Below are 18245 nucleotides of genomic sequence, written 5' to 3' on the forward strand. Positions count from 1 at the left end.
GCTACTTCCATCTGCAGCCTTCATGCCAGGTGCCCAGTAAATTGTCTCATGGTCAAAAAAACAAACAAAATTCCTGTTTTTGCACCAACCTCTAAGCCATTTATTTATGAGGTCAGTTTTCCTGATCCTCTCAGTATCCTTCTCCACTACTGAAGTTAAGAAGAAAAAAACACCCGCATGCCTGTTCCATCAACTATCCACCCCACTCCCCTTAAGACTTTCTTCTCAGCATCATATCTACAACCTCAACTTGGTTTCAGATGGAAAAACTAAGCACTTCTTGTGAACCACAGATGTAGAGCAAGATATAACAGATCCAAATAAACCCTAGAGTCTGTCTGAAACTGCAATTCAGTATTTCATTTTTTCCTCCTTGAATGCATATTTCCTTTCTCTACTCCTAAAAGACATAATAAACAGGCCAATTTGAGCTGCTAGTATATACTTTCATCAGCAGCAAGTCTGAGAGCAGTAGTACACGCTGCTACCACTGCCAGATGCTTGTCTATACTTCAGACAGGATAAATTTCACTTCAGGCTCTTCAGTTACAGCTTACACTGTGAGGGAGTTACATAATGTAGATCAGACTTAAATCCTTACTCAAAAATTTCCATTCATCATGTCCCAAGTTCTCAGCTATTTGCACATATACTTCCTTCTGTATCATGTCAATTATTTGACGTTCAAACTGGCTCTGGAGGAAGCTGAGTTTTCTTCCAAAGTCAAATAGATAGTACTTCACTGATTTCAATTTCAAGAGGAGCCACGGACTGGACTAACGAGTTCTGCAGGTTGCCTCTGCCAGATCTCAGTGTGAGGAAGCCTGCACAACAGCCACCCACTATGGGACAGACTCCACCTCACTAGATCAGTTCCTCTGATACATAATCTACAGGATAAAAGGAAAACACAGTCTAAAAACCTGAAGCACATGCAGATAAACAGTTTCTGAATGAAACACTTTAAGAAAAAAAAAAAAAACCACTCAATTTTTTTACTTGAGTTTTCAGTCAGCAAGGAACAGCTTTCTGCCCGTGCTTATTTCACCAGTTCTGAATTTTTACACTACTGGAATTCTTGCCATATTACAAATATCCCTACTGAAAATTTTCCCTTTTTTTTACCCCTAAATTTCTTCCATTCAGCAGTCCAGGCAGACATCCTTAACAAAAACATCTAATAAAGAAGAAATTACAGAGCATTCTATTTTATTCTAATTTATACAATTCTAACACATGGTACTTTATTCTTTTCCAAGGGGACTACTTGATACAGAAATAAAACAGCACCTATCTTCTTCAAGTGTATTCAAGTAAATATTTTTGTAGGTAAACTTTTGCACTGCAAATTAAGATACAACTGCAGAAGAAAAGGGAAAATAGTTTTAAAATACTATTTTCTGTGAAATCCAAGTCGCACTGCTCATTCATGAACTACTGAAATAAAGATAACCGTTCTTTAATACTGTTTAATACTGTTAACAAAACAGTGTTGCCAAAAGGTCCAAATGCTGTTTAAGTGAACCTTTCACTTTAATTAGTTTAATAGCCCAGAGGGCACAATCATGTATTGTGATGAAGCTACAATGAATATGGCTTTCCTATGCTGATAACATCATTCAAGTTTCACACAGGCAATCTGACAACTAAGCGGGTTACAGTCCTGCAGATATATCGAGTAATACATCTTTGCACACACAGATTACATATAAAGTTATTGCCAAAGTAAGATCTCGTTCCATTATGTATCTTATATAGGACAATTAGGACATACCTGTGCTGCATTATGAAATAACTACCCAAATTAAGTAGACATTTCACTTAATAGCACTAAACTTGCAGGCAGCCTCTCTCAAACACATCTAATAATATCTAACTCAGATTTGAGTTTATACTGACTAGGAATGCATTATAGTATTCATATAATAAACAGGATGAAGCTAAATACTGATCAATACAAAGATTTTCTGTACCTTTTCACAGAAGCTGAACTGCAGTGCTGGAATGATAATCTGCTGTTGTCATAGATCATTCAGTCATCAGCAAAATTACACCAAAAGACTTACATAAAATTCACAGTCAAGATGATAGAGGAAGTTTTTCCAACAGTACTAATTTTGGTTTTAAGTTTAAAGTAAAAGGAGGTAGTGCAGTAAGGTTCAACCCAATTTTACTGATGCCAGGTATATTTGCCAGCGGCCTGTGGGTTGTCTTGTAATGTGATATCTGAAGAGGGTTTGTTTCCATCAGTATGTGTGTATAAGAAAACATCAGCTGGTCTCCTGGTTTAACATCTTCTCTTTTATCATACCTGTAGAGAACACACAAGCTTTAGTTACATTCCTCTCTACACATCACAAGGCAGATACTCTCCAAGATGAAACAAAACAAACAAATGCAAAACACTCTCAGTTATATGCCTGCTTTAAAATTATTTGGAGAACAAAACGTTATTTTTTGAAGAGGCTAGAGAGCTAGTCATCCCATGCAAATCTTTCTGCTACTACTATCATCTAATTTAGGACTTGTAGAAAATTTCTTATCTAGCCCTCTAAGTTCTGTGGAAAAAGCACGAAGCCAATGACTATAGAGAATGACAGGCAGTCTGAGCATTATCTACAAAAATTGATGTTTGGATAACAGTCTTGCCTTTTCCTTTTGAAATTAAGAAAATCTGTTATGAAGCATTTCATCAGAAATCTTTCTTTCCTGGTAGTGAAATGTTCAAGTATGAGCCCCAGAAAACAGCAGGGAAAACACTGCACTGAACACCACAGGAAAGAAAGAACAGCTTGGAAACTGAAGTGTTAACCTGGCACTTGTTCAATTTCCTGATCTACAGCATGTTTGGGCAGTTGACTTAAGGTCAGCTTTTATAAACCTGTTAAAGAGTACTAAATACACGTTATTATCTCTACATAATACATATATAAAAGGCAACTAAGTTTCAAAAGTACTTAACATGTCCACTTACAGTTATTTGTTAAGAAGGCTTACGTTCAATCTAGCTGCAGAGGGAATTTAAGAGATGAAAAACCAAATGGCTGAAGTATTTGACAGGGATATTGAAGATTTAGGTGTACGTTCTCTGTCTGATCTGAGCCCAGAACTGAACACTTGAGTTCAGTTCATCCCTCACATGTCACAGAGATGCATAAACCTAATTATCTAGACTATAAGGAATCTCTCTTAGCGTCTCATGAAGATGCTGTCTTCACTGAAGAGAAGAAGGTGAACTTTGTAGCCCAAGGGTTAGGATGCTCATATTGGATGTGACATCCTAATTGAGTCCTCAATCCAACAACTTCACAAGTGGAAGGACAAGTTGAGTGCAGCCCTCAATATTCCACAGACCACTGTTTCCTGTACTTCTGAAAGGCGAAGACCTGGCTTTAATTCTTTGTTCATACTCCAGAAAAAGATCCCACATTTACTAATGATGGAAAACAGTACAGAAGATAGAGGTTAAAAGCAAAGTTACTTACCTTTAGTTCGTTTAGGACAGAACAGTCATAAGTATCTAACCATAACAAGAGTGTTAAAAAAAATAATCTATAAGCCAACTGAAGAGTGATGCAGCTATTCACTCTTTCTGTTGCCCTCTTCTGCAAGCTATTCTCCACCAGCTTTTGTAACTTAGGCACCTGATTCCTCCCCACGTTTCACAATTAACTTACTCAAGTCTGTGGCTGTTGTTACTGAAGTGAACACCCGTACTGAAGTTGTGCAATCCCAAGCCTGCAACTACTCTTGCATGTACCTATGAGCATCCTTTACCACGTGTAGCTTTGCAGACCTGGCTTCTCATCTCCCTGAATTCTCTGTGGAAAACTGGAAGCAATAATCTCACATATTTCCAACAAAGTCACTAACATTTAAGATATGTGAAGCAACAGACACTCTACAACAAACTAAAGGATTTGTGTGCATGGTTAACCAAATACAGGACCAGATCTTGCATTACAAGTGTTCTGAAACAAAACAAAAAAAAAAAAAAAAAAAAAAAAAAACAAACACTCTAATTTCATCTGCTATTGCCAGAAAGATCATTTAGGATGCCATGTAGGATGATAGATGTGTTAAAACTGGCAGAAAGAATGATACACTTTGTAATAGGCTTTACCAACTACTAGTTTTGCATTTTCCTCATCAGCAAATAAAAGGCCTTTCATCTGGCTGCAAGCATTTTTGAATTTTATTATTTTTAAATACTTGAAGCTTACACAGCATATTTATTCCTGGTTCAAAGAGACTACATAATTGAAGACAAGACTGTAACACCTGTCTTGTGTAAGAATCTGCACCAAGCTTATTTCAGTCAACCTTTGAAGAAAAATAATGGATCACCTGCATTTTTCTTGAGGCACATAGATTTAATCTAAGCACACCACTGAAAGCTGTTAACTTCTAAGAGACTCTCATTTGTAGATTGTAGTTTTCCTGAAGAATCATCAGTCCTCATAGCTGCGCCATCCATAAATCTATCTATGAAGATGGTAGGTTAGTTTTCACCCATCTGTCACATTCTTAAATAAAGAGAAAATGGACAGCTGATGACACTAAACTCTGCACTATTGTGCTGTCAGACAACATAGTAGCCCTTTGTATGTGAAACTTTATAATGAACCAGCCCTCCCTTAAGACTTCGTATGATAAGGAAGATAAAAGTGAGAGACCCTACAGCTCCAACACTATGAACCATCCATCAGTGACAGGGATATTATTCATGCACTTTCCAATCCCAGTGCACCACAAAAACCTCAATCAAGTAACAAGAAATATCCAAACAAACTCTATCATCTAAAAAAGGCCAACAAACTTAAGCACTGTATTTGGAAAGTTTTGTTTATCCAATACATTTAAGAGTAGTTTAAATAAGTATTTATGTATCTTCAAAAAAAAAAAAAAAAACAGACTGGAGCATTTCAGTTATCATGTGTGTTCTATCACTTGTACTAATAGAGTAATGTCTCCCCCTAACTACTCATGTGTTAAAACCCTCTCTACATAGCAGATGCAAAAAAAAAAAAATTCTGAACAGTGGATTGGTAAATATGACAGAAATTCTGCCTTTAACTGTCAACATCATCATGATACTACAGAAGAGCACAGAGAAAAGAAAAAAAGGCAATACAGCAATTCCTGCAGCTTGCCCTGGAAGCATACTATTCCCTTCTTTTTCTCTATTACAAATTTTTTTCTCAAACTATGCAGTAAATTAATTATGTTTCTTCATTTTATCCTGAACAGCTCAAGTTGGGAAAAACAACTCTAATTCAGACTTAAACTAAAACCAAAACCTGTTTGTGCAAGGATAAAGTAAGGTTTTTCATTAAGATGACATTTTAAATTAGAAATCCTGACTTCGGTTGACAAGGTAAGCCTTGAATCATAGAGACACCCTTTTTTTGCATCAACCTGAAAAGCAAGCAACGGCACCCCACAGATATCCTCTACTATTTGTTTAGATATTGTGATTCTTAATACACTGTGTATTCTGCTCATGGTAACAAAGCTCTCAAAACTGTTATCTACCAGAGAATGAACATAACTAACAGTCTATGTGACAGCAGCTTTAACATAATCTATCTGAAGGATGTTTCACATAAAAAGACTTTAAATATTAATATGTAGATAAGTTTCACTTTGCAACACAGCATTTAAAAACAGATAAAATAAGATTCCCCCCAATTATTATGTCACTATTAATTTACTTTATTAATAAATGTATTATGTTCTACCAAGAACAGAAAGATGTTCATCTACAACTGTGTTTTATAAAACCTAGTGAAATAGCAAATGTAGCTCTTTTAAGGATATCAGTGCCTTAGCAAAATAACTTCTGTGCTGTCCTTTTATTTCTCATGTATTTAAAGATTATATGGCATTAAAGCAAAACAGAACTAACCAAAACAGTGTTCTGTTTCTCACACTTCACATACCCAAATTCCCTGAAGATTCATATATACATACGTATAAAAATTAAGTATCAGGTGCTTATTTTATGAATGTTTATATATATTTATATAAATTATATTAAATAATATATATATATAATAAATATATATAAATATATATATATATTCCTTTTAAAATCTGAACATACCTCCAATCTGAATTGATTTCTAGAAACCGAGAGACTCCTGTTTGTGCTGCAGCTACATCAATATGAACAGAGACCTCTGCAGAAACAAACAAAGTTTCACAATTACTATAAGGTCACCAATAGTAACTGAAAAGATACATGAAAACAATGTGAAGAAGCAAAATTCAATACATGTAAAAATGTACTAATAGCAAAAAATTACAACTGAGTTAGACAAACATACCTCAAAACCAGCTTGACATACCTGCTGTTGAAGGTACCAACTCATGCAACTTCTGAATTGCTACTCCTCCAGGATAATTGAAATGTGAAACATACAGAGAAGTTCCAGAATAAGCAGCATTAACTAGAAGATGCATTACAACAAAAAAAGATCCAAGTTTGTACAGCCAGGATTTCCGGTAGTTATTCAGTCTATTGAGAGGGGAAAAAAGAGCAAGACTAAACTGTTATATTTGTTTCCTAATGGTCATTGATTACTGTAATCTTTCACAAACAGAAAAAAACCCAGTTAGATAATAAAGAACAGTGCAAACTTAATTACAATCACTTAAGGAATGCATTCATTATTACTAGGAGATTAAATTATAGCAACAAACAATTAAGTTTGAATATCCTTATTAAGAAAATTGACTAAGGTTTATCATTACAGATAAGTATTTCTGCATTGAAAACTCAGCTATGGATATACTCTATTTCAGATAAGTTCAGAATTCAACTGAAATTTGTTTACTCAAGACACTCAAGTGTAGTCATTTAATACAAACTCCAAGTTTCATGAGTATATATGGTAATATATGGTTCCACCTGCGTATCAAACAATTTCCTGAGGAAACTTATGTTAACAACACACTAGTAACTTCTTCTCTAGTGCATAAAATGAATTGGGATAGGGGGGGACCCACAGACCCGTGCCCCCACTCACGTGATGATGCTAATGCAATTCAGAACTCTAGATCACAACTCCATTTTTGCCTCTGCCATAGACTTATCAAATTATTGCTTCAAATCCTATCACTTTTGTCTCCATTTCTCTCACTAGAAGAATAGGCAGAATGATACAGACGTTCTTTCTAGAGCTTCTCTAGACCTTAATATAATCACGATTCCAAGAGAGAAAGAATTGTATAAGAACAGTAACACGTTCTCCTTCTTCTTACACTTCAAAAAAGAAAAAGAAAAAAAAAGGAAAAAGCAATCTCAAACTTACATTCGTGAGCACACTTTAGCAGCTACTATGTTGAAGACGGGGAAAGTGTACATGATAAAGCGCAACTCTTTGTGTGGAAGGAACGAATACAAGAAAATAAAGCCCAGTGCTGGCAAAAGTAATATCCGAGTTCTCTTTTCTGCTGCACCTAAAGGTACAAATATAATGCTGCATCCCAAAGCACGAGGCAAAGCTGAATAGAAATACCAAAAGAAGGGGGATATCTTCAAGGTGAAAAGGAGAGTTAAGGATGGTTTTACTGCTAATGAGTAACTATTCTTTACAGCAACAGACAAAATTTGCAAACATGCAGTAGAATTTTGTATATCACATTATTCCAGGGATTTGGTTTTCTGCCTTACTCTTGAAAAGCAAGAGCAGTTGCCTAACTGCTTTCAAATCATCCAATAAAGGTACATTAAGTGTTGTTACTGATGAAGAAAATCACAGGGAAGGAACCTGGATTTATACTGGGACACCAAGAAGAAGCAAAAAGAAAAATCAGCAGAAGAAAGTTAAAATTTTAAGGAAAGATCTAAGGTACAGACATCGCCTTATAACTTCACATACATTCTGCTTTTCAGCAAGTATTTCAGTAACACCAGAACTGAGTCTCAGGAGTAAGTCTTCACTTCAGCTGACAACGTTACAGCTCTTTTTCCCTGGATGTTTCAAAGGATACTCCCCAGTTGGAACTTTTGTTTAAAATTGTATTATACCAGAGCACTTTCCCTTCAGGCCACACAAGTTGCCTCCAAAATAGAGAGTCCACAGCCACTGTTAGCCCTGAAAGAATTAAATACACATCTGGATGAATTAAAACCTAAGGCAAACCAAACAAGCACATCCACACTGCACATTTACTGATGACAGCAACACAAACTTGATGATAAAGGATGATAACGGATTAAAGGCAAACAGAAAAGCAGCAAATCCATCAGTCCTATCTCCTCCACTCAGCTCCCCAAGAACCGCTCTGGTATTTATGAATTTTGCCAATGAGGGAATGGGAGTATCAGTGAAATTCCTGTTGGACCTATGGACTCTGAATGAAGTGCTTCCGAATGCATGTGCAATGATCCTTCACTGTTTCTGCTGCCCACACTGCAGAAAATTAACCATGCTACCATAGCTCATCACTGGTCATCTGATGATAGTATTTTTATCAGTCAGGCTGGCAGAAAAGCTTAGAGTGTTTAAATGCATGTGCATGAGCTGTCCGTGAATAAGTAGAAACAAAATTTTTCAGCCTCTCCAACGTGGAAAATCATAGCTGTTCAAGTTAATGTAATAAAGAGACACAACGGAGAATTTTTTTAAACCTCAAGCAAAGTAGAACTGTGACCCTCCACAATCCTCTTATTCAGTACCCCTGTCTGTCACTTTCATTTCATCCTCAGTTTCAGCCTGTCATCATGGTAATAGATAATACAGCTGATAATGTACCTGGAACTGCAGCCTGGTACTAATTACACTGAAGTTAACTTGTACATCTAAGATTTTTCAAGACCAGGACATCATACAGGATATCTGAAGGCAGAGATCACAGTACCTTCCTGGGGCTCTGTGCATACTTACTTCCTTGCACACAAACATACAAAGAAATAAACATGCTTAACATGCTTGTGGTATTACTGGTAAACAGAATGAGACAAAACCAAACCCTAAGGGCCAGGACACTAGAGGAGAAATAAAAAAAAATAAAAAAAATAAGCAAATCTCTGTATTTCTGCTGAATTTAATACGTGGCTTCTCCTTCCCCCTTTCCCCCCAGCAAATACTTACCCAACCAAAAACATCCAGCAGGAACAGCATGGGAAAGTATCTTTAAAATGGAGATCCTTTTGGTCAAAAACGTCACAAGAAGCATGAGACCTAAGAATATGGCAAGCTCTGATCTGAAGACTATAATTGCCAAAGCTGAGAACCAAATGAATGGCCTCTGCTTTTGTTGTATCCAAAATGTCAATGCCAACAGCACTGTAAAGATAAAATACACTGTCTCATCTATTTGTTTTCTACAGGGCAACGCTTTTATTAAGAAAAGCACTCTGTTACTCAAACTTCCCAACCCATCCCATCTCAGTCTTCCTAGGAGTTTTTGTCCAGAAATCCTCCTTCTGTCACAGAAACAGAGCTCGGAAAATCATGTATCATACTATCACTGATGCTTCAGTAATCAGGAAAAGCATACTGCAAAAGGAACATGTGGCAGCTCTTCTGGACAGTGCATTTGATAGCTTTTGACCCCCACCCCGTTCAAATTTAAATACTAATTGCCTTTCAAACTAAGACTCATAATTATCATTTCCCACCATCTCCTGAAAAGTTTTTTTTTTTTTTCCTTAGATTAGTATATCTTGTATTACTGACAACAGCACCCCATTTCAAATATGAAAAAGAGACTACAGACTACAGGTGAGGGAGAAGGAACTACGAATCCATCTGTAATGTTAGCTGGAGATAAACTGTATCTCCACAAAGTTATCTCTACTACTACAGAGTTCAAATCACTGACTACATTGTAAAGTGATCTGGACCCTAAGCAAAATGCAAAAGAACAATACCAACTGATTACATGTGAAATACTAAGAGTAGAAACACTTTGTATTTTTAATACCCACAGAAATGAGCTGGAAAGTTTACTACTACACAGTGTTTGATGACTCAGTTTTCTTTGTTTTGTTTTTCAGTTCCGATCTATGCAGGCTCCTACATCAAGCCAAACAAATTCCACTGAAGCATTAAGTGACTATGCTAATATTTAGCATATGTGGTTAATTTTTCCTCTCATCATCTCTGGGGAAAAACCGTGTACGTAGGGTATGATTTTGACATGGATTTTTTTTCCCCAGTTCTGTACTGTTAGATTTATAGGTGATTCCAGAAAAGTAAGGTGGAGAGCTTGCCGTGAGAGTTAGTTCCACAGCCCCATGAGAAAATGGCTTCCTGTGTAGATTAAGTCCTACAGATCTGTGTTTGTTTTTCTTTTAAACAGAAAGTATGCCTACTGCTTTTCCAAAACCTGTGTTTTATGCATTAGGTAAGTGTATTCAAGTCTCTGAGAAACTCCAACTCATCATGTATTCAGATGTTGTATTAGATTTAACAGTCACTGTAAACATTTCTGGGAAAAAAAAACCCACCTCAAAACCACTCAAGTTTTCTCATCTTGTTATCACATAGCATAACAGAGCATAAATATTAACTTGGGAAGACCATATTTCTTCTATAGCTTAATTATCCACACATTTGAAAAGAATTTCCACATTTTGAAATTATCCATACGCAAATACTTACCAAAAGGAAGTGCAAATACATTGGGAAGGGTTCGTGTACAGTAAAACATCAAGTGAAACTGAGTAACAGTTATGAGACAGAAGACTGTTGATGTAGTTGCTCCAAACTGCTTTCTAACTTCTTTCTGCAACTTCCATAGTGTGTAAATCACACTGAGCCCCAAGCTTCCTCTGACTATCAGAACAATACAAACACAACATAATCAGACTGATCACCAATGAATGTGTAAAGACACAAAGGGAAGAAATTACTAAGAACACAACTGAAGAGCTTATAACGCAAGCCACTTTATAGAAAAGAACCAAACCCTTTCCACATTAGTTTGTTTTAAATCATCTTTAACTTGCTTGATACTTCTGCGCAGAGGTCAGTGATTCTGTACCCAAATCAAGCAGTATCTTACAAAGTGTAAATGGAAGTATACAAAGGAATATATTCTCTGAACACACTTTCTCTAGGCTTTTGCTAAGAAACACTTCCTCTGTGTTGTTAATTACAGCCCCCCCAAAAAAGAAGCGGAATTGCCACGCTGGCTCCACGTAACTACAGTTTGTAGAATCCCTCATTAGCAAAAATACAACATTTTAACCACTGACTCAAACACTGAATATTACATTACATTAAACCAAGTTTGAATTCAAAGTTCACATACCAATCAGCTGGGAGTAAAACTTGGACATTTTTAACAGTGAAAGTATGTATATGGCTGGGCTGGAAAGAGCAGCAATAAAGATCGGTCCAAGAAACGTTCTTGGGACAACTCCAGGAAATTCATGGTGGTCATACTGCAAAAAGAAAAATTTAAGATAGGAAAATCAGAAACAAAAGAAAATCAAGATAAATTATATTCACATTGCATATTTTCTACTCATATAGAAAGTAATAGCAAGCTTTAACAGTATCCAAAAAAAGAACACCTATTTTGAATTTACCTTATCCAAGTCCAGTTGGTGGTACACAACATCATGGATAGCCTGTAGGTTAAAGCTTTCCTCCACTTTTGTAAATGGGCAGACAGTTAAATGAACAAAGGCCACAACAATAATCAACAACAATAATGGGAATGACCGCCCACTTGAGCTCCTCTTCTGAGCCATCCTGTGTTCAAAATTCACATATATTCACCTATCAAGACCAGAAGATAAAAGAACACACATTAATAGCATGGTATAGAAATTAATACATTAATAACGAGGTATAGAAACAGAAAAAGAGAGAAATTGGTCAGGGTGATTCTTACAGAAAGAAAAGGTACTACAATACTAAACAAAAAAGTAAATAAATAAACTGAATAATCTACAGCTATGGAGTAGATAGACAAAAAGATATTCAGACTACATTTCAGGATTTGTGCCATCTCCAGCAAGTGCAAAGGCTCTCATTTTCAATCTGTAACACTTCAGTTAACACAGACCCTACTTCAAATGCTTCCCTTTGTGCCCCATACTGTCTCTACTGCCAAGAGCACCATCTCAATTATGCCTGCGTTTTATGGAAGAGAGCTCTGTAATTTCTTCTCCCTTTAATCTCACACTGGATTTACACATGATCTTCAGGACATACTATCTCTTTTGTCTGGGACTCTGAAGCTCATGGGAGAGGAAGCCAGAAGATGATTAATTGTTCAGAACAGAGTACTTTGAACTTCTGAGTTTGTTAGCTTGCCAGTGGCTAGGTATGGTCTTGGCAAGCAGAAAGGAATCCCCCTTGGCACCCACACCACACATCATTACAGGGTGAGCACTGTCAAAACCCAAACCTTCACACTACTGCATAGAAGGAAAGGCCATCTGTCCATAGTGCTTTGTTTCACAACACCGTGCTGACCCATGGCATTACCTGCAAAGTATTTCAGCTGATATCAAGGGCATAAAAAACACAGGTATTTTAATACTAACCTTTAGTAATTTAAAATCATAAACTAGTTTTAAAAAGTTAACTTCCATTATCATTTCCAGCAGAAATGGTGATCTAGTTCTACTATTTTAATTTAAGCTTCCCACTTTTCTAGGTTAAATTTCATAAAAGTCGAGGTATTTTGTTTATTGTTATTCTTGTTCTGTTCTCACAGACATGAAACTTGAAAAATGGCACTTTTTAGGTACAATTGGGTTTTTGGTTGGAAATGTTTTCTCCCGTGTTTTGGTCTAAATCTGTCTATCAGACAGATGTCAGACAACTGGCAGATTTATTAGGATCATTCAGCAATTGCCTCCTATAGTCACCCTTTCCTCAATTGATTTGTCCTTCCTAACATTAAAGAGAAACAGATATAATGTCATAAATACTCTTTATTTCCAAACTAACGTCAATTAATCCAGAAAACTATACAACTCCTGCAAATAGCATGCATCTGTATTGTGCTATATACACAGATTGCTCTGAAGGTAAAGCTTATTTCCACAAAAACTACAACAGACACAAGGAACACAATAACGCTAACTGACAGAGCGAATTCTAAGCTACAAACTACCTTTTTTAACATTAACTACACATTTCTGACAGCAATGAACAAGAGCCTACATGCTATGGTTGTAGAAATCTGCGCCAGCAGAGGTGATCTGCTGCCACTGTCACCACTGCTGAAACTCACCAGCCACTGCCTGAGCGCGCTCATATCCACTGCTTGGTCCCCATAAACATTCAGCAAGTCTCAATGCACGTCAATGGGTGCCACTTCTTCCACATTGAGGAATTCAATGACACACCTTTGCTTCATACGCATTTCCACATCAGACACCATTTTGTCAGACTGCCCCTCTGCTGCCATCTGTCACATGGCAACAGGATGTAACAGAATCTTGATGCAAAGGTTCAACCCCTACTTCCATACCACCAACATCCACCCCGATGTTGTAGACCAATATAATTAATAGGAGGCAGAGTGTCCAGAGCAGCCCTCATATATACTCACAAATTTTTTATTGATGACCTGGATAAGGGCATCGCATGCACCCTCAGTAAGTTTGTGGAGGACACCAAGTTGGCTGGAAGTGTGGATCCGCCCGGGGGCAGCGAGGACCTACAGAGGGATCTGGACAGGGTGGGCTGAAGCCAATGGCATGAGGTTCAACAAGGCCAAATGCCGGGTCCTGCACTTTGGCCACAACAACGCCAGGTGACGCTACAGGATTGGGGCAGAGTGGCTGGAAGACTGCATAGAGGAAATGGACCTGGGTATCCCCATGGGGGTATTGATTGATGCTTGGCTGAACACAAGCCAGCAGTATGCCCAGGTGGCCAAGAAGGCCAATGGCATCCTGGCTTGCATCAGAAGCAGTGTTGCCAGCAGGAACAGGGCAGTGATTGTCCCCCTGTACTCAGCACTGGTGAGGCTGCACCTCGAGTAGTGTGTCCAGTTTTGGGCCCCTCTCTGGAAGAAAGACACTGTGGCCCTGGAGCAGGTTCAAAGGAGGGCAACAAAGCTGGTGAGGGGTTTGGAGCACAGGCCCTGTGAGAGTGGTTGAAGGAGCTGGGATTGTTCAGTCTGGAGAAGAGAAGGCTCAGGGGAGACCTTACTGCTCTCCATAACTACCTGAAGGGACACTGTAGTGAGCTGGGGGTCGGCCTCTTCTCTCGTGTAACTGTGATAGGACTAGAGGGAATGGCTTCCAGCTGTGCCAAGGGAGATTCAGGCTGGACATTAGGAAATACTGCTTCTCTGAAAGAGTGGTCAGGCACTGGAATGAGCTGCCCAGAGAGGTGGTGGAGTCACCGACTCTGGAGGTGTTCAAGGAATGTTTGGATGTTGTGTTGAGGAACAAGGTTTAGTGAGATCTACTGGTGACAGGTTGGACTGGATGGGTCTTTTCCAACCTTGGTGATTCCGATTCAATCCATACATACATGTACATATATATTCCTACACATAATAGGAAAAGTTACTAGAAAATAGTACTAGAAATCTTCTGTTTTGTGTAATTCCTACTGTTACAGACTCTAACAAAAGCTCTGATCTGGGGCTCAAAGGAAGAGTTCTGCGGTAGGTCTTTACAATTTTTGCCTTGTTTTACAATGTAAATAGCCTAAATAAACACATCCCATGAAATGGAAGTGTTGTTAACCCATGCCTAGTACTACTTCTTTACTCGGATGGATAAAAATGAGTTCTGTCACAGCATAATCCTTTTTCCACAGCAGTAGTAAATGAGGTATTGGACTACCACTTCAAGAAGTGCTGGATAGGAATTAAGTATCTGTACAGTGCAGTCTACCTTGTATAAACTCTTGCCTCTAGAAAGCTCCCTTGCTGAATTCTTCCATTAAATACAGAGATATCTCACATTTCTGAAAAATCTACCCACAGAAAAATGGACACTGAAGAATCAGGCCATACAGCAGCACAAATGTTTGAACAACTTGTATTTGACATGTATCCCAGCAGCAAGCTGAAATTCCTTCATCCAAACTTCAGCTATTACAGGAGTCAATGAATCCTTGGAAAAGGACTCAAGAGCCAAACAGCTTTATCAGTGAGTGACCCTGAAGTTGCATATCCCATACACAGTTTAATCACAAAGCTTTCTTTTTTCGTTCTTTTCTAAGATCTTGTAGACTCCAATCCTAGTGCATGCCTGAAGAAAGGAAGCTTTTGCCAGAGCACTCAGATTTTGAAGATAAACGTATGCATTATACGTCCTGAAATTCCCTGAAGGGAAACAAGCTAGGAGATTAAAAACAAAGCATGAAGACAACACCTAGTCTTCTGAGATCAAGTTTAATAAATTTAGGGATCTTGTCAAGTTTCAAGATAACCTGCTCTGTTGAAAATTGATGTTGACAAGCCTCAAAATTCAAGTGCCATTTATCACAACAGGTAGGCAGGGAGGCACTGAATTTGATTCTTAAAATGAATTTGCTATATAAAAGCGAGAATACATGCAATTTACATTATTTTTTTTTTACTGCCAAAAACAGGTTTCAATTAAAAAAACCCACTACCTTTTAATAATAAAGGTTAGAGTAATATACTAATCAAATACAGTCTTATTCATCATCAACATTCTAGCAACTTTTGAAGAATCTTCAGAGCCAGATGACATAACAACGTTTACTCCCTCACAGAAATTGAACCTCAGAGAGATTCTCAACAGGAGTTCATTCCTTCCTGGAGTTCAATGGGGTGAAAATAATGTTTAAAAAACCATCTGAAAGAAACAAATATCTCAAACAGTTCTTTCAAAAGTAGCTTATTCTTTTCTTAATATTTCTTTTGTGGAAGCATGAGAAGTTTCAAGAATTCACTTTCCAGTCTTCCCTACTTGGCTCAGTTATGCTTTTTAGACACTCTTCAGGATAAATACATGAAGAGTTTTGCAGCCAATCCACACACTGAATCACAGAATCACTAAGGTTATGACAGACCATTAAGATCAACTAGTCCTACAGTCAAGCCATTATCACCATGCCCACTAAACCATGTCCCCAAGTACCACATCTACATGTTTCTTGAACACCTCTAGAGACAGTGACTCAACCAGTTCTGTAGGCAGCCTGCTCCAATGCTTCACCACTGTAAGAATTTTTTCCTAATATCTAACCTAAACCTCCCCTAGCACAACTTTGGGCCACTGATTCTCATTCTATCACTATGCAGAAGAGGCTGACTGCCACCTTGCTAGGATCTCCTTTCAAGCAGGACAGGAGAGCAATAAAGTCTCTCCTAAGCCTCCTCTTGGCCAGCCTCAACAATCCCAGTTCTCTCTGCTGTTCCCTGTAAGACTTGTTCTCCAGACCATTCACAGCTTTGTTGCCCTTCTTTGGCACACTCCAGGGCCTCAGCATCTTTCTCAGTGAGCGACCCAAATTGAACACAGCAGTCAAGGTGCAGTCTCACCCAGCACTGAGTATAAAAGGATGACCACCTCCCTGCTCCTGCTGACTGCACTATTTTTGAAGCATACTAGGATGCCATTGGCCTTCTTAGTCACCTGGGCATGCTGGTGGCAGACATGCTGTCAACAACATCCCTAGACCCATTTCTCTGCTGCAGCTTGCCAGCCACTCTGCCCTCAAGCCTGCAGCAATGCATCAGATTGTGCCCAAATTTCTCCAGAGATGGCATTTCACCCCTTCACACACTGTCTGGAAGCATTCAAGCAGAGCCATCAAGAGCACGTCAACTAGCATCCTCCCTTGTTGGCTACTATCTTTGGTACGCTTCAATAGCTTGTCCAACTCCATTCTAGAGATAACCTCTGAGGTCAGATTTAAGCACTGAAGGTGTCTGTTTGTTTGTTTGTTTTTTAACCCATCAATATTTATAAAAACGAATGTGATAGTTGCTATTTTAAGCTGTATCGCCTCATTAGCTTGGGAACTTATGAAAGTAGAAAAAAAAAAAGCAACAGGAAATAGAAATCTGAGCCAGGAAACAAAGCCTGGGACAGTACCAGCTACGAAGGAACTATAAAGCTACGCAGAATACGCCCACTGGAGAGTGAAAAAGCACTTTCTCCCTTCCATACAACACATTTACAGACGAGATACACAGGACGCTCCCGACCAAACCAATCCTCTCCTTACACACACACCGCCAACCTGGGCTGGTCAACCGGCCCTTAAGGACCAATGGACTCCGCTCCGCGCGGGCACAGCGCCCTCTGGCGGTAGTTTCACGCCGGGCCGCCACCTACCTGGGCAGCGCCGCCAGCCGGGCACGGGTCGGGGACCCTCAGCCGCTCCGCTCCTCCCGACACTCCTCCTTGCTCCCAACGTCAGCTATAGAATCACTGCCAAATGAATCAAGTACGTGACCGCATCTTACGTGCTGTACCCCGCAGGGTATCGTAAGAGATAAGGTAACACCGCATTTCCATAGGTTAGGAATTGAGGAATCACAACGGCTTAACGCCAGGTTATAGGGCCAGCATTTAGGAGCGCACTGGCCTGTATACTGACGTACGCGCTGACTTCCCTGATTGCTCCAGAGCTATTTTCGGAATAAAGAGCCATCGCCGCAGAGGCGAGCAGCCTCCTGTCGTGGCGCCGAGCCCAACAGAGCGGGGTGACCCCAACCTGCGGGGTGCCGCGACCCCAGGGAGCGCACCCGCAAGGCCGCTCCTCCCCGTCCCCCACCCCCCGCCAGGCCACGGCAGCGCTCCGCGACGAGAGCCAGAAAGCGCCGAGGGAAAATAGAACCCGGGCGTAAAGCGACAACGCTCGCACAGAACGGCCATCCCTGGCGGTGTTCTCAGCCGCACAGCGTCAGCTCCTGCCCGGCCGGCGCTCCGCACCGAAGGGCTGATGGCTGCAGGGGCGGGATCTCTCGGGGAAGCCGGGCGGCAGCAGCTCCCCGCCCGCGGCCTCTCTGCCCCCGTTGCCTCCCACCTCGTCCCTCAAAGAGCCGCCACCGCGCCCCTGTCTCACCTCTACCCCCGGCACCGCGCCCTGCCGCGCTTTGTCCCGTCCCGCCCCGCGCTCACCCGCCGGCTCTCCACGTGGCCGCCCCCCAGAGGGCGCCGGCGGGAGGAGTGAGGAGAATAGCGCCGAGCTCACGTGACCGCCTCCTCACCAGCCATGTTAGGTGAGGGCAGAGCTCGCCGCCAGCCACCCTAAGCTCCGAGACAGCCGTCAGTAGAAATGGCGGCCGGCTCCGAGCCGAGCACGACTGCCCGCACTCACGATGGC

At 39.9% G+C, this 18245-nt stretch overlaps 1 protein-coding gene across 4 annotated transcripts; it reads right to left on the bottom strand.

Annotated features, from left to right (window-relative positions):
- Nucleotides 1-976: 976 nt before the first annotated feature.
- On the bottom strand, nucleotides 977-18210 carry ALG12 (ALG12 alpha-1,6-mannosyltransferase). Of its 4 annotated transcripts, none has more exons than XM_042815920.1 (11): nucleotides 18041-18209; nucleotides 17252-17347; nucleotides 11549-11741; nucleotides 11269-11401; nucleotides 10617-10790; nucleotides 9102-9296; nucleotides 7999-8102; nucleotides 7317-7540; nucleotides 6351-6520; nucleotides 6107-6182; nucleotides 977-2311 (listed from the first exon to the last, which is right to left on the bottom strand). In XM_042815920.1, exons 3-11 carry the CDS (start codon nucleotides 11711-11713, stop codon nucleotides 2080-2082), a joined length of 1473 nt encoding a protein of 490 aa, XP_042671854.1. In that variant the 5' UTR covers nucleotides 11714-11741; nucleotides 17252-17347; nucleotides 18041-18209; the 3' UTR covers nucleotides 977-2079. The 4 variants fall into 4 exon arrangements, with proteins under 4 accessions (XP_042671854.1, XP_042671853.1, XP_042671857.1 ...); XM_042815919.1 differs by having other exon boundaries at nucleotides 17985-18209; XM_042815923.1 differs by lacking the exon at nucleotides 17252-17347 and having other exon boundaries at nucleotides 18041-18210.
- Between the last annotated feature and the right edge of the window lie 35 nt (nucleotides 18211-18245).

Source organism: Centrocercus urophasianus, unplaced genomic scaffold, assembly GCF_019232065.1.
Source record: "Centrocercus urophasianus isolate 14NV4802_14NV808 unplaced genomic scaffold, USGS_Curo_1.0 seq_15, whole genome shotgun sequence".
NCBI lineage: Eukaryota > Metazoa > Chordata > Aves > Galliformes > Phasianidae > Centrocercus > Centrocercus urophasianus.

Coding starts and splice junctions, on each gene's coding strand:
- ALG12 (XM_042815923.1), bottom strand. CDS start 11,713: ATGGCTCAGAAGAGGAGCTCAAGTGGGCGGTCATTCCCATTATTGTTG. Junction 10,791..11,268: donor GTTTTACTCCCAGCTGATTG/GTATGTGAACTT, acceptor TTGTTCTGATAG/TCAGAGGAAGCTTGGGGCTC. Junction 8,103..9,101: donor TGCTGGATGTTTTTGGTTGG/GTAAGTATTTGC, acceptor TAATTCTTTCAG/GGCTAACAGTGGCTGTGGAC.